Source organism: Cimex lectularius, unplaced genomic scaffold (assembly GCF_000648675.2).
Source record: "Cimex lectularius strain Harlan isolate CLEC.00 unplaced genomic scaffold, Clec_2.1 scaffold35, whole genome shotgun sequence".
Lineage (NCBI taxonomy): Eukaryota > Metazoa > Arthropoda > Insecta > Hemiptera > Cimicidae > Cimex > Cimex lectularius.
Window position 1 is genome coordinate 1,124,555 of NW_019392746.1, and position 14,667 is coordinate 1,139,221.

The 14,667-nt window shown below is 35.3% G+C and overlaps 1 protein-coding gene across 6 annotated transcripts in view; it reads left to right on the forward strand.

The window, feature by feature from the left end:
• Positions 1-14,667, forward strand: part of LOC106669311 (broad-complex core protein isoforms 1/2/3/4/5) — a 109,350-nt gene that overhangs the window by 60,773 nt on the left and 33,910 nt on the right. For 2 of the 6 annotated variants that reach the window (XM_014398693.2, XM_014398702.2), the window contains exon 1: positions 1,280-1,406. The exons of 2 other annotated variants lie outside the window; for them this stretch is intronic. In XM_014398693.2, the coding sequence (XP_014254179.1) occupies positions 1,385-1,406 (22 nt within the window). In that variant the 5' untranslated portion in view covers positions 1,280-1,384. Of the gene's footprint in view, positions 1-1,278; positions 1,407-9,482; positions 9,714-14,667 lie in introns of those variants that run through there. 2 more of the 6 variants (XM_014398703.2, XM_014398697.2) reach the window with 2 other exon arrangements.

Consider the following 14,667-nt stretch of genomic DNA (forward strand, 5'->3'; position numbering starts at 1 on the left):
TATGAATTATTTTTATGTAAGGTCTTGGTTAAGATGAAAAAGTTAGTGTCACTAACGGGATTCGAACCCGCGACCTTGGGCTCAATACGCCGATGCCCTAATCACTTGATCTATCGTGACTTGACACAATTTCCCATCTCAGCCTACAACCTTTCGAATTTTTCCTCTTTTTTGCCATTTTTCATTAAGGTGTACGAGTATAAGAAACACGATAGCTCGAGTGGTTAGAGCAGCGGCTTATTGAGCCGAAGGTCGTGGGTACGAATCCCGCTCGTGAAACTAATTTTTTCATCTCCTTAAGACTTTCATAAAAAAAAAATTAATTGAAAGGAGTAATTTGGTCAATTAGACCACTAAACATAATGGATTATGAATTATATTGGCAATTTTAATTTTGAAAAATTTGTTACCACATTTGAAGGAAAATGGAATGGAATTAAGCAGTGTTTCGTTGCATGTAACGTGTCTAGGCATAAGGCTCGGTTTTGGTCGGTTTCGCCATTTGAATTGCTCACTCACGGCTTAAAGATAGATTTGATATTTCGTTGTTCGCTAATCTGCAGAGTTGAGAACAACGGTAACCTGTGGAGAAAAAAAAGCAGGTTTAGGTGTTTTATAACAGCCTCGAGGCGACATCGGTCGTCTCGTTTGCGAAACGGCCCCCAAAAACTAGAATGCGTCGAGCCGTGCCGGCGTAACCTTTTTTGCAAATTGCGAATTGAATCCGTTGATATTTGGGGAATCGAGGCCAACACTAGACCCACTTCTCATCCAGTTATCCTCCTACCATATGCATATTAATACTGATCTATCGTCCTCGTGGTACCGATTTCCCCCTTCAATTACGCCGTTCCAGCTCGCCAAAACGTTAACGGATAAAAGCTCGAATCAATCTCTCCATTTAATTTATTTAAAATTATTTTTATTATGCGCCCAATTTCCTATCGCCGGTTATGTAACAAATACGGACATACGAGAAAAGATCGGATTGATTTTATGCGATGCCATGTGGAGAATTCGCTCTAATAAGGTTCTGCAAAGTGGGCTTATCTAATTTTCTTTTATCTCTTTTAAAAACAATTGAAAACCTTAGAAAACGCGAGATGTCGGTAATCTATTATATTTGCACCACGATGATGATTCACTCGATTCTTTGAAAATTATACTGGATAAACGAGTGTCATTAGGCTCAAGGCACTTTTTATAATAATCTGCAAATTGATAAAATGAGATAGTTTATCTTTTTTAAGCCTTTTTTTTTGCGATCGCAGTATTTAATATTTTTAGTCGATTGCCCGAATGTCAATAGTGTGTGTAGTTGGAGTGGACAGTTTTGAGTGGTCGTTTTTTGAAGTCTCAGTGGAGGATGGTCTTCCGACCGTGAATGTGTTCTTTCGAAAATTCAGGTAAAAACAATAATTGTAATAATAATAATAATAATAGGAAAAAATAAGCCTTTATACAAAATGCAAGAGAAATAAAACTCAGGATTAAATTTAATCTTAAACGACTGTCAAACAATTTACGATGGTTACTTACAATGTTGCAATAAAACGATCTACTTACGTAAACTTATAAAAACGTGTAAATTTGTTAAATTATATCTCATGTATTATAAAACGCTTAATGGAAAAGTTCTTTTCTGTTCTATTCAGAATGCTATACATTCAACTTTCACACTGAATTAATTTATTTTACATTTACATACGTATTTTTCTTCATGTAAGTAGACAATTTTATTAGACTCTGAAAAGTTAAAAAACTTAAAAACCGACCAGTTATGTAAAATAAATGCCAAACTTCTTATATTGCATTGTATTTTATTTATGCGAAGAACGTCGTCGGCCAAAAGTGCAAAAACTATAATTAAAACAATGTCCTTCAGCGGTAATCGTTATCGCGCTTTCTCTCCTATCGACTGTTGATCGAAACATTATCGGATGTCAATGTCTATTTTTTCATTAATAAGAGAAAAATTCGCATTATTTCACGGATTTGCAAGGAAAACTCTTTTTATGTTTCTTTATATATTATGTCTACCTGACTGTGGCATGCAATAATAAGTAAAAAGAGCAAATTAGCAAAAATTGTTTAGTTTTCTCAAATTACTTATAAAATAAACAACTTAAAAGTGTTTTATGTTTATACATATGATAAAGAAGGAGTAACGCCTTAATCATTATCGTGCTATCACTACTATTTAATGTTGATTATGTATTTTTACGTTGTAATATGTACAATATATTTATTTTTAACGAGGTTGTGCTCCAGGGGATGCCAACAGCTAAGTCATGTCAGACCCCAACGCAGTCAATACCTAAACCAAACCCACTCGCACTTAAATACTTTCTTTCTTGTATGCACTCAGTTAGGGCGGTGGAGTACTCGATATTCCAAGATGGTCGATGGTGTACTCAATATTGCGCCGTAGGCCATCTCACACTACACATTCAGTCACTTTTAATACTCTAGGGACACAAAACGTTCAGTGTTATAAACCATAAAACACCTCAGTTTACTTCAAAAATTAGAACAAGGGCCTAGATACTCGCTACCGTGCTCAAGGACGATTCTCATATCGGGTGGCATTCTTACAAGCTCTCTATATTGAGCCAAGGAATTGTGCTATTCAACTAGGTGGATGGGAACATCGAGCAACCTTTCTCTACATTCCGATCACTTAGCTTTGGCTTAAAGTAAGTTCCGTGTCAACCTCGCATGGCCTATTCTTCATCGGATGAGGATGTCCCCCGTGCGCTACCAGTCAGATCGACAGGGATATACGTGAGAGTTTCTCCGGCCGATCAGGCCTACCAATACTGCCATTCTTTTAGTCATAGTTTTTGCTGTCCCTGTCGTCCGTCTTTTTGTTACCCTTCAGACGTATGTGTCGGGTATCCACGCAACAACCACCGCTTTGCCGAGGTGCTCCAATTCATGGCATTTCTCCAACAAGGCACAAGTGGTCCACGTTCGAAGAACAATTTATTAGTAGATCTTTAATAAAATTGGCTTCTACAACAATTCTTATCGGGCTTTCTCTATTCTCGGACATTGCGATCAATGATCGAAATAAAAATCAGCAATATTTTAACAATCGGGATATAATCATACTCGAATGGGTTCGGCGACCTGCTCACCTATGATGACGGACGGTGCCTAATTGGCAACCGATAAGTCGAAATTGGTCCGCTTCGGCTTGACAGGAGAAAAAAAACCCGAATTGATTTCGGCCTCGAATCCGAAAAGATTTAATGAGGAAAGTTTTGCAATAAAAGCCCTGTTTTGTTTAAACATCCTATGACATACGAATGTGCTAATTATAAAATAAAGCACCATGTAAAGTGGATATTTTACGCTGTTTTTCCTTTCCAGGTGTGTTACAAGAATTTTAATAAATTAACAATAGTACACCATGCAGGCAAAAAACAAAACTTGTGTTCGTTTCCAAATTACACTGTTCGTACAACCTGCACATTCCGTTGTACATGACCTCATCAAAACCCGCTATAAAAAAATTGATCAATCACATACACCAACAATAATCGACTAGGACGGCAGTTAGCTCTTCGAAATCTTCCCTGGAGCAAAAGTCGCCTCGAGTCCTGACGAGGTTTCGGTGTGAACGAGTGTTCTCACTGGGCAACTCCTCCTGGAAAACACTCAAATGTCAAATTCAGCATATAAGACCATATTTACTTAATAAAATATTTGTAATTGTAAATATCAAATAAATGTAATGAAAATATCATGTATTTGGTGAAATTTACATGTAAATGTTATAAACTTAAAACACTTACTTAAATGTTATAAATGTTATAAAACATCAGGCAGCCTGATAAATTTGAACCCCTCGTGGACAAATTTTCAGAATTTATAAAAAACTTAATTGTTTTTATTTCAACAAAATCCCATCACTGATAGTACAGAATATAACAAAAAAATACAAACTTTACCTTAATTTTTTTTTACTAGTCAAAAGAAATTTCTTGAAATTACCAGTTTGCGTGACTACAATGTGGTAATGCTGCTTCCTGAGCTTAATAATAATTTTAAATCCATGCTTTAACATATCCAACTTGAAGTTTTCCACAGATAGCTCTTGCAAATTTTGTGATTCCCGTTTTCGTTATCGCCGAATGGTCAAGTGCTCCTCTTTCTTTTCTTTTTTTTATCTGGCAGTTTTTTGTTTGTAAAATATAATACATCAATACGTGCGCTTACACAAGGCGCCGAAGAAATCTAATTGTCGCTAGTCAAGACTAATTCATAGGCCGGGACTCGGTCCTTGTCTAAAGTTCAAGGAGAATTCGGGAGAAACTGGCAACACTGCTTTCCAAACCTACATTTACATATCGTTTAATACTGTTAATTATTATTATTATTATTATTATTAAAACTTACGTGTGTGGGGAAGACATTTTGACATTTCTCATTGTATACAAATATTTTTGTCCTGGTACGAGTTAAAAAGGAAACAATAAAAAATCTCCAGCAGCAGGTTAACCCCACTAAATTATTTTACAAATAATTAAATTATGCAATTTCTGTCAATATGTGAAAAATTATATCGATCCAGATACTAATGATTTACTCAAGATTACCATAATGGTGTCCATCAAGGTCGAAAAAGCCAATAATTCATTTTCCTCATCCGTCATTACCAATGAATATTTATCACAAATTGGTTATTATTTTTTATAACATGCATTTTACAAAAATTAAAAAAATATACGGGGGAATGACTATTAGCAGAATTTTTATTTATTTTAGGACATGATGAATGGACTTTTTTAACTATGGGCTTAATGTATTAAAACCCCTCTATTATTAAAACTAACCGTTTAATTTTTTTTAATTGTTTCATTTATATACATAAGTCAATATTATTAAAGGCTTATAAATAGAAAATTTGTTAAGAAAAGAGCTGGTTTTTTTTAAATTCATCCAAACTTCCTCCAGGACATTTTTCACTTATCGCCGTTAATTATATTTAACACTAGCTGGTATCTGGCCCGCTTCGCTGCGGCTCACAGATATGAAATGAATGGGACAGTCAATAAAAGTATTTTTGAGATCTATTAACATATATTCACCGAGAAAACACATCATTCAATTCAATACCCTGCAGAAATTAATTGGATTGAATACAACAATCGGTACCAAATTAACTCACATTTCCTTTTTCGAAAACAGGTAAACAAATCACTGCCAGCGATTGATTGTACACCAATATGAACGGTAAACCATAACTTTTCTCTTCCTCTTCAACTCGTAAAACTCTTACCATGGGCCGCGAAAACACAGACGGCGATTAACTGGATAGGAATGAATTTGATTTTCGAATGCAACGTTTGTCAAAATTTCAAGTCAATCGACCGGCTGCTTTTCAAGTTTTCCGAGCACAAACAGAAGCAGGATGAATTTTTATATATAGAGGTATCACCTAACAATCACCGACATTTCATCCGATTCGCACATATTTCATCATCGGTATAAAATACAGATGGACTTCATCTCTAAATGTTGCGATTCATATTCAGGCCAAGACCACCGAGGGTAGGTATTGTGCTGGTTTTTTGGAGAAATAAACTTGACCCACTTTCTATTAAATTATTGACGTTTTGATTTTCAATAATCGCTTATTTTTAGCCTTTGATCGTGTCGTAATTAATCAAACCGGCAGACGAAATCTCTCACATCTCAGCGGTTATGATAATACGCTGGGATGTCATTCGCCTTTATGTTAAGTGCTCAAAGGCACCTTAGCTTTTATGCTTATAAATAGAAAACTGAAAATAAAATAAAATGAATGATAATAAACTTTGTTATCATTTTTTTAAAGAAAATTCTGGTATTTACCATTTATTCGTTTTAAAACAGTCCTGGCCGTAGAAAAATTAGCGTTCTTAATTTATAACAATTAATGCAGTTTGTTAATCATAATTTACTATAAAAGTTGGCTTTGAGAATATGTGGCCAGTTAAATGTATTTATATATTAATTCGGTTTCAAACCTGATTCCGAGTGATTGCTGAACTTAAATCCTACCTACCAAAAAAAAGGCAAATGTTTATAAAGATTGTCCAGTTTCATTTTTAAAAAATCACATTGATCACGACATATTTGTACATGTAGACACTGTTTTTTTTTTAAGAAAATATAATTGATAAATCTTTAATAGTTGATTGTTGGTTAATACTATCGACTAAATTTATAACTTTAGGACAAGGAGAGCAAAAAGCAATTAAATCTTTCATGATCAATTTCCAATAATCACATAAGCACCATACACATACATAATTTATAATATTTAATACACTGATACATAAGCACCAGATATATAAGAGTGATAAAAAAAATTCAATTACTTTTGTGAATTTAACTTAGTGTTAGTTGACTTTTCAATTATTTTAAAACGGGGATTATTTTTTTTAATTATTGTCTCACAAATTTTCCTGCAAAGATGGTTAATATATCTGGTGATGAAGTGAATAATATATGTAATTTTTCTTTTTGTTGAGTAAGTCTTCACGTGGTTTGTGTTATTTTTCTGTTGTTCAAGCTTTTCCTACATTTTTCTACATATTTTTACGTAAGTGTATTTTGAGGCATTTTTCCTACTCCTCACTACATGTTGGACGACAGAGTGACTGACGAAGGCTAAACGTGCTTCGAATCGCATATAAATAAAAATGGATACACAAAATTGTAGGGAAAGCGTGAAAAGAAAAAAAAACAATCATGCAAACCACAATATGTTAATTTTTACGCAAGAATAATATCGTACATACGATTAGTGATTCTTAAAATGCTACTTCTTTCCGTTATACGATTTTGAAAAAATATCGTTCCATTCACGTGGATAAGTCCCGGGAATGCACTGTAGCTGACCCTAGTTTAGGCGATGGGCCAAACGAGCCCAAACGATCGGAAAAAGTATAAAACCGAAATTGAAAAACGACAGATCCGCGAGTCCAGACGCATAAAAAACCCCAGCGTCCTTCTAGTGCAGGTAGACCGGTTTCGGAGGGCATAAACCGCCGAGGTGGGCCAAACGTTCAACAGAGGAAGGTGGGCACAGACAAAAAGAAAGAAAAAAATATATTGCAACTATGACAAGCTGCACATTTTATCCCTTCCACGACGTCGCCGAAAAAAGCAGGGTCAAGGGACGCAGATGCAACCGCGAAACACCTGCAACTTAAACATCACCTGCATTTTGCCAAAAACCTTTATCTCTAATTCTTATTAAAAGTGTTGTCGAGATTAAATCTCTATCTGTAATTTTCTTTTAGCGAAACCTCATTAAAAGCAAGATGTATTATTAACTCGAATTGATTTTAAAACACATCCGCAGCTTCATAAACATGTTGTATCATTAAAAATGCATTTTATAATTCCTATATTTCATATCAATCTCCTACTCTAATAGCAACGAATTAGGTGCAAGGAGTTTATACAAGCAAATGCATAATAAGATCCATTAAATAAATTAAAATCCAATCTTATTTTTTCCTGCATTTGTTTCAAAATTCAGATAATTGCCAATCATTATCATTATTAAATGAAACTAGTCGATACCTTACAAATCGTGGAAAATTAGATTCATTAATAATGTAATATTTTTATATGGCATGTAATTATTGTATATATTTTTTGAAAAACATTTTCCCCTTCATTATCAATTATCGTTTATTTAAAAATAACCTACATTTAAAATTTAAACAATTAAAACCCATAACAATAGCCAATATGGACTTTATATGACCTTTTACCCATAATTAACTTTGTCAATTAGTGCCAATAGTCAAATTAGTGTGTTAATATGATTAAAAAAATAAAGCATCGGAATGAAAAATTTTGGCTTTCTTCTTTACAATATCTTAAAATTCCACATATTAATAAAGCTGTTTTCTTACGTTTCTATATATTTAATATGTACTTGTATAACAGTAATTTTATGTAAAATGTTCAAATCCTTATTAAATGAGCATAAAAAGATATAAATTTGATTAATAATAAAAACGATCCACTACGTAAAAACTCTATTAATTATTTCAATAAATTAAATTCAACATTAAACTATAAATAGGAAGTTTTCCTTAATTTCAGTTCTTTCGTTATCGTCGAATTTTAAGATGGCTTACTTCATTGTGAAAATAGGCATCATAACTGTTACTTTTATCAACGGAATAACACCCTCCACGGTCATTTTCACCCCCCCCCCCATTTGGAGTCTTGGAGTGATGCTGGTCATTACCACTTAAATTTTCGTCTGTCGTATTCAATCGATGGCTAATAGTTTTCTCGAAGACTTTCGTATCTTTAATGAAGTAAAGATTTCATCCCGGGGGTGTGCCTATACTGCACAGGAATGGCTTTACTAGGTGCCCATAACCTTTGGCTAGCTTTTGCTGGGTAGTTGTTTAGGATATGCTCTGTTGTCTCTGTTCCCTGTAGACATAATCGACATTGGTCAATCATTAGTCCCATTAGTTCTTTTCCTTGTCACATGGATGGTATGTTCCAGTATTTGTTGTGTTCTTGGGTTACTCAAGGTTGAAGTTCTTTTAATGTTTCTACAATTGGTGCTACAAAATAGATTTGGTTTTAAGTGTTGTACCGAGGCTCTTTTTTACTGTTTGTCTGCTGGCTCGTTACTTCAAATTTTCTTATCATCCGGAACCCACCATAGCGTAGGATTATTTATAGAACCGTCTTTAGGCAGTCACAACCGAGATTGGAGTTGCACCCTTGAATTTCTTAGCAGAGGTTAGCAATTCGGTTTCAAAGATAGCTGTGGTTGTGCCGAGAGCATGTTATTATACCCTTTTAGCCATACCCGTACTATTTTCCATCTTTGAGCCATCTGAATAATACAAAAAATCTTTTCAGAATCTAATATTTTCTCTGATAAGCTCAGGGTCATATTTATAGTGAATCTGGTGCGCCTGTACTCGTTCTGTTTGTGAATCTCCAGGACTTAAAATGCTCAAAATTTGAACGATTTTCTCGAATAATATCACAATTTGTGATGTTATTAGATTGATTAAACATACATATGTAGAAATTTAGAAATTAAATCACCAAAAATACATATTCAAAACCAGATGTTGGTGATTTTTTTTGTTAAATGTTAATTGTTGATTATTTTGTTGATATTGTTCTTACATATATGTATAATTCGTGTAACGGTATTAATGAACCGGAATGCCCGTAAGAACGAGTGACAAACATTTAAATAATATTATTGCTTTAGTACTTTGATATAATGGAGAGGTCATTGGCCAAAGATTATTTTGACAATCCTTCCTAATCCAGCTGTCGGTAAATGTAAAACGCAAAAAGTGACAAAATCGCCCCTTCCTCTACACGCTGTCCCTAAACTCGGCCGCATATTTCTATTTCTAACTGAGTTTACAGTTGGATATATTATTGTTGACCGAGCTATTTCCCATAATCCGAATTACGAACTTGGGATTATCTTGTAGTCTTTACGATAAAACGTTTTATATGCCCCTTGTTAGGTTTATGACTTGTAGTTGATTCCCGGGACTAGAAGGTGTCCTTATTGCGATTGCTAGTTTTCGCCCGTTATCAACTGTTTTCCACAGCGGTTTAAACAACTTAGCTGTGCAAGTTTTGCAGATTTGTTTCCTCACCGGCGTATATCGAGGAACCATCCTGCGAGAGTACCAGGGCCACTGAAGGTAACAGAATATTTCACTTGAACTTTACTCTTTCACATCATGTTTTTCCGCTGTAATCGCCGTAAGTCGTTGCTTTCAAAACATAAATTTTGATTATAACTGACAATAAATTAGAAATATCTGTTCTTTCTGCTCGCATGATCGTACAAATAGTCTATTTTGACGTTGTAATTTAAATTCTTTGAATATTATATTATGGAAGATTAAATTTCAAATCCATTATATTTCGTGGTCCGATTGACCAAATAACTTCTTCCAATTAATTAATTTTTATGTAAGGTTTTGGTTGAAATGAAAAGTTAGTGTTACGAGAGGGATTTGAACCCACGACCTTCGGCTAAATACGCCGCTGCTCTACCATTTGAGCTATCGTGACTTTGATACACTCGGATTAAATGTTAAACTTAAATATACGAATATTGTTTTATTGTGTTTTTTCTTCAACACCTCGTAATGTTTTTCTCCTCTTTGATGTTTTTAAGTTCCTACTATCACATTGTTTTTAATTTTTTTTTCTTAACTCCGGGAAAGATTTAAATAATAAGAATGTCTAATGGAAAGCAAAGTCGCCGGGGTGCAAGGAGGCCGAATCAAATTAAACACGGAAATAAAAGAAGAAGAAAAAAGAATTGAAGCTCATAAAAAATTCTGGTCGTGATCATTTCTTGAGCACGGAGAGAAATACCTCATAGAAGTAGGGAGGACTGATTGCTAATCTCCTGCGAAGGGAGGAAGGAGAGCAGAGAGAGAAGACGCGGTCGATAAAGCAATCTTCCCTCATAGTTCGTCTTAGGTATGTTTGCAAATCACAATCTTCCGACGTCGGGTCGCGTCATGTGACTACTCGGGTGAAAAATTTATGCCGCTTTATCGATATCGATCGTCCTTTTTTTGGCCGAGAAGGTCCTGGCTAACACGGCGAAACAAGCTCCTTTTCTGCTTTCGAAGGACAACACGATTAATTGGGTTCCGCCGGAGTTTCATTAATAGTCGACTTTTCTCTTGTTAATGATCGTTGTTTCAGCTTTCCTCGAGTTTTATCAGCGTGGTTTTAACCAACCCCCCTGCTCTTTCACTATTTAAGAACTTCGATAAACACGTTCAGCCCCGCTGCGAACGAGGGGGACAATTATCAGATTCTAAGTTCAAAATGGGTTTTAAGCATCGTTGTGCTTGTTTAAGCCGGAAGAGCGGCTTAAGACGGACAAAGTCGATAAACGCGATAGCCTTTCTGTCAATATTATTAACGAATCCAAAATTGGTCATCACGTCCCGATTCCATTACACCGCCGGACCATCTGTCGGCAAAGTGTTCGGAATATTCTTGACGAATAGGGAATAACTTCGTGAAAGTATTCTCGTTCTTTACCGGTCTCCTGATCTTGCAATATGCCGAAACGAGTCTTTGATGAAACTGCTGACTGATCGCATGCCGCCCGGGCAACAGCCCGAATATTCGGCACGCAAGCGTTTCAAATTTTTTTAAAGCTAAATCAAGAATATGCTTTACAGTATTTCGACATTATTTTTTTAAATTCATTTATTTACAACTGCAATTTAAATATGCAACTTGCAAAAATATTGAAACTGTTGTGAACGTGCACACAAGGATGTATGCACGGACATCCAAAAGAGCGTGTGAGCTTGAACTGCGTCCATCCATTGATGGGAGCAATTAGTTCACCAACAGGGTGGATATCATTTGGCAATTATCCTTTGCCGATGTTAGGCTACTAAGTTGTCGCGTGGTCAACGTTGCTTCAGTCTCCGACGAGGATTGATGGGTAATGTTGAGGATGACAATTCGCGGATTAAGGGGTTTGAGTAAAATCGGGTAATTTAGAATGAATATTTTTGTAACGGAATTGGGTAAGGTCCGATACGTATGAAATTTTTAAGTCGGTATGAATTGTTTGGTTAGAGCCATAAAAAGAGCATTAACTATTATTCACAAAACTTTAGATTGTAGGGTTTGTAGTCTATTAAGACTAGAATGCTTAGCTGTTCCGTTCAGTTCAAGTCGGTATGTCGATAACGGGGCTAGCAGGGCTGTGTCTTTTTCTGTATGTACTGTAAGTTTGGATCGCTTGTCAAGTAGACTTTTTAGCAGTATGAATGTTGTAATTAAATTTTTAAGTTTGAGTCTCGTAAGGGGAGTCCACGTAAGTCATTTGTCGAAGTACTATCTAAGGTATCGTACGTGGTTCGCAACGGCGATTGAAAGAATATTGAAATATAAAAGAGGGTTAGTTTTTTTGTTAAGAGGGAATAATGTATTTCGATTTAAATTCATTAACCTTGATTCCCCATTGGCGGAGTCAGGATACTAGTGTGAGGGATTTTGTAAATACGTAAAGCTGTAACGGGATCTCTGTCGGAGGTGAGCATTGATGTTTCATCGGTAAAGGTAAAAATGAAAGTGTTAGTGTGAGTGGATAGATCAGCCGCGCAGATTGTACAGAGGAGGGAGGAGGGGAGCGAAAACGCTTCCCTGTGGGACACCAGAGGGAATCGGGTAAATGAAGAGAAAGAAGTATTTTGTTCAGTTGAGAAGTCAGTTAAGTAGTTTTTAAGTGTTCAAGAATAGAGTAGATGGTAGGATGCTTAACCAGAAGCCTCGTATCAAATGCCTGAGGTATGTCCAGGAAGACACCAGGGCAATGCGGTTTCAGCTCGAGGGCATTGCCAATGGTTTCTACCACGCGAGGAGCTTGATTGGATAGTCGAGTGGCAACTCCGAAAGCCGAATTGGTGGTAAGGAATAATATAGGATGGGATTTCGTTATGCACGCGGTGCAACAGTATTTTTTCGAGTATCTTCCCGATTATAAATAAAGACTGATAGGTCCGTAAGAACTAGGATGTCGAATGGGTTTATTTGGTTTAGGAATAACCTTAATTGAAGGGAATTTCCGTAGGGCGGGAAAGTGGGTAGTGCAAATCTTTCTAGCTTTTTTTAGGTGATAATATTTTTGGAATAATTAGATCGTAACTACACTGTTTCCTTTCCGTATATTGCATATGGCTTCCTAACCTAACCTACTTTCTAACCAGCCCTAAACAGAAAAAATAAAAACATGTTTATTGCATTTCTAGATATTTTTTACAAGGTGGACAATTAAAGGTCATCACTTTTGTAACTTTAAAAAGTGAGAACCCAGAATTGAATGGTACCGTCATTATTATTTTCGTTTACTGCCACTGCTACAACATCGACCAAACAAATTTTAACAAATTTTTAATGTAAATGACTTTTAATATGGCAATCAACGAAGAACAATTAACTAGTCTCTGCTCTTTGTAAATTAGTTGTTCATGTCAGACTAATTATATAATTTTATATATTTTACAATATATTTTTTAAAAAATATTATTATAGATACCTGTAGTTTGGTCGATTCAAATAATTTTTGGTTTGCTTTTCTTTAAAAATATATTAATCTCCAGTTACTCGTTTCAGAGAGGGAGAGAATGATTTGGGATGATGTTGATGTTCTTTGGGAATATTGGTGGGGTTGACTGGGCGTGTATGTCTGGGTCAGGAGTGCTATGAGGATTTATTCTGTGTCTAAGTGAATAAAGAACAGTAAACACACCGTCTTTAGAAAAGTTAAAAAAAATGTCTTTATTGTCAAAATATACTTGATAAATTAAGCACAGTATTTATCCAACATATTCTGGCATTGAAGATATTTTTTTAAACTTTTCTAAAGACGGCATGTTTAATGTTATTTACACACTTCGACATAGAAGAAATCCACATAAGACAAATGCAGATCAAATATCAATGAAGATTTTTCTCACGTCTTTCTCTTATTTTTTTAAGTAAGTGGCTCGGTAATCGTCTGAAGAATGTATAAATCAAATTAATAGCGTAGGTAGTCGAGAGGGATGGGACCATTGATAAGTCTCTGTTTACGAGGATCGGCCCCCATCTGCCGTCTGATGGGCATTAATTCAGATCCCCTCCTTGCAATTGCACAGCGGGCAGATGGCGGAGCTGGCTGAAATGCAACCTGTCGGCCCCGGCGGGTAATTAATAGCCGACACGCGATCCCGACTTATCCCAATTATTCCTAACAGGATTTTCGGGATGGGAAGGTGATTTAATTTTATTTTATTTCGTGGAGGCCGAATTTTCTTGTGCCGGCTCCTGTTAAGTCGGACCGTCTACGACGGGTCCTCCAGGTGGATCTTTTTCACAGACATACCGCCAGCACTGTGTACCAAGTATTGTACTATTTTTGTTTCAATAATTTTACTTTTCGAGATCCTCACTGAAGATGGCGTACTTTCGAAACGCATTTGAATAACTCAAAAATCCGCGAGTGGAGACAGACCCATTTAGTGACCTGGACCAATTCAACACGATTTCATTTTTTCTACTATATACTTATTTACACTTTTTACTTGTCTATTTTTTCCTTTTTATACTATTAATAATTATAGTATAGTTGGTAAAATTTGTATTATAGCCAACTCTATCCGTAATGAAATTTTGGATAAATAATTTTTTGTCTTCATTTGTTTTTATCTACATCTGTATATGTATTATACACGGTGTTCAGCTACTCGTGTTACAAACTTTGCCAGTAGATTCTACAATCAAAATGGAACCAAAAAGTCTTAATTAACTGTGGTCCGAAACTAAACAGTTTCGGAGTTATTTCCTTTTTCTGATTTTTTAACATTTCACGACCTTGCTTAAAAAAAATTATTATTCATAAAAACTAAAAGGTTTTGGACAAATCCGTTCATACCATTGAAAACTACGTTAAATTTCCAATCAGTTGTGATCAATACTAAACTTGTAAACCTTGGTGAAATAAGAGTTTTAGTAGCCAAAATTTTTGAAAAATGTTTTTTGTTTAACGCTAAGTTAAAACGTTGAAATTTCGAGTACGTTTTCTGAAATTTGCTGGTCTCTAGGTTTAGAAATAGTAGTTTAGAATCA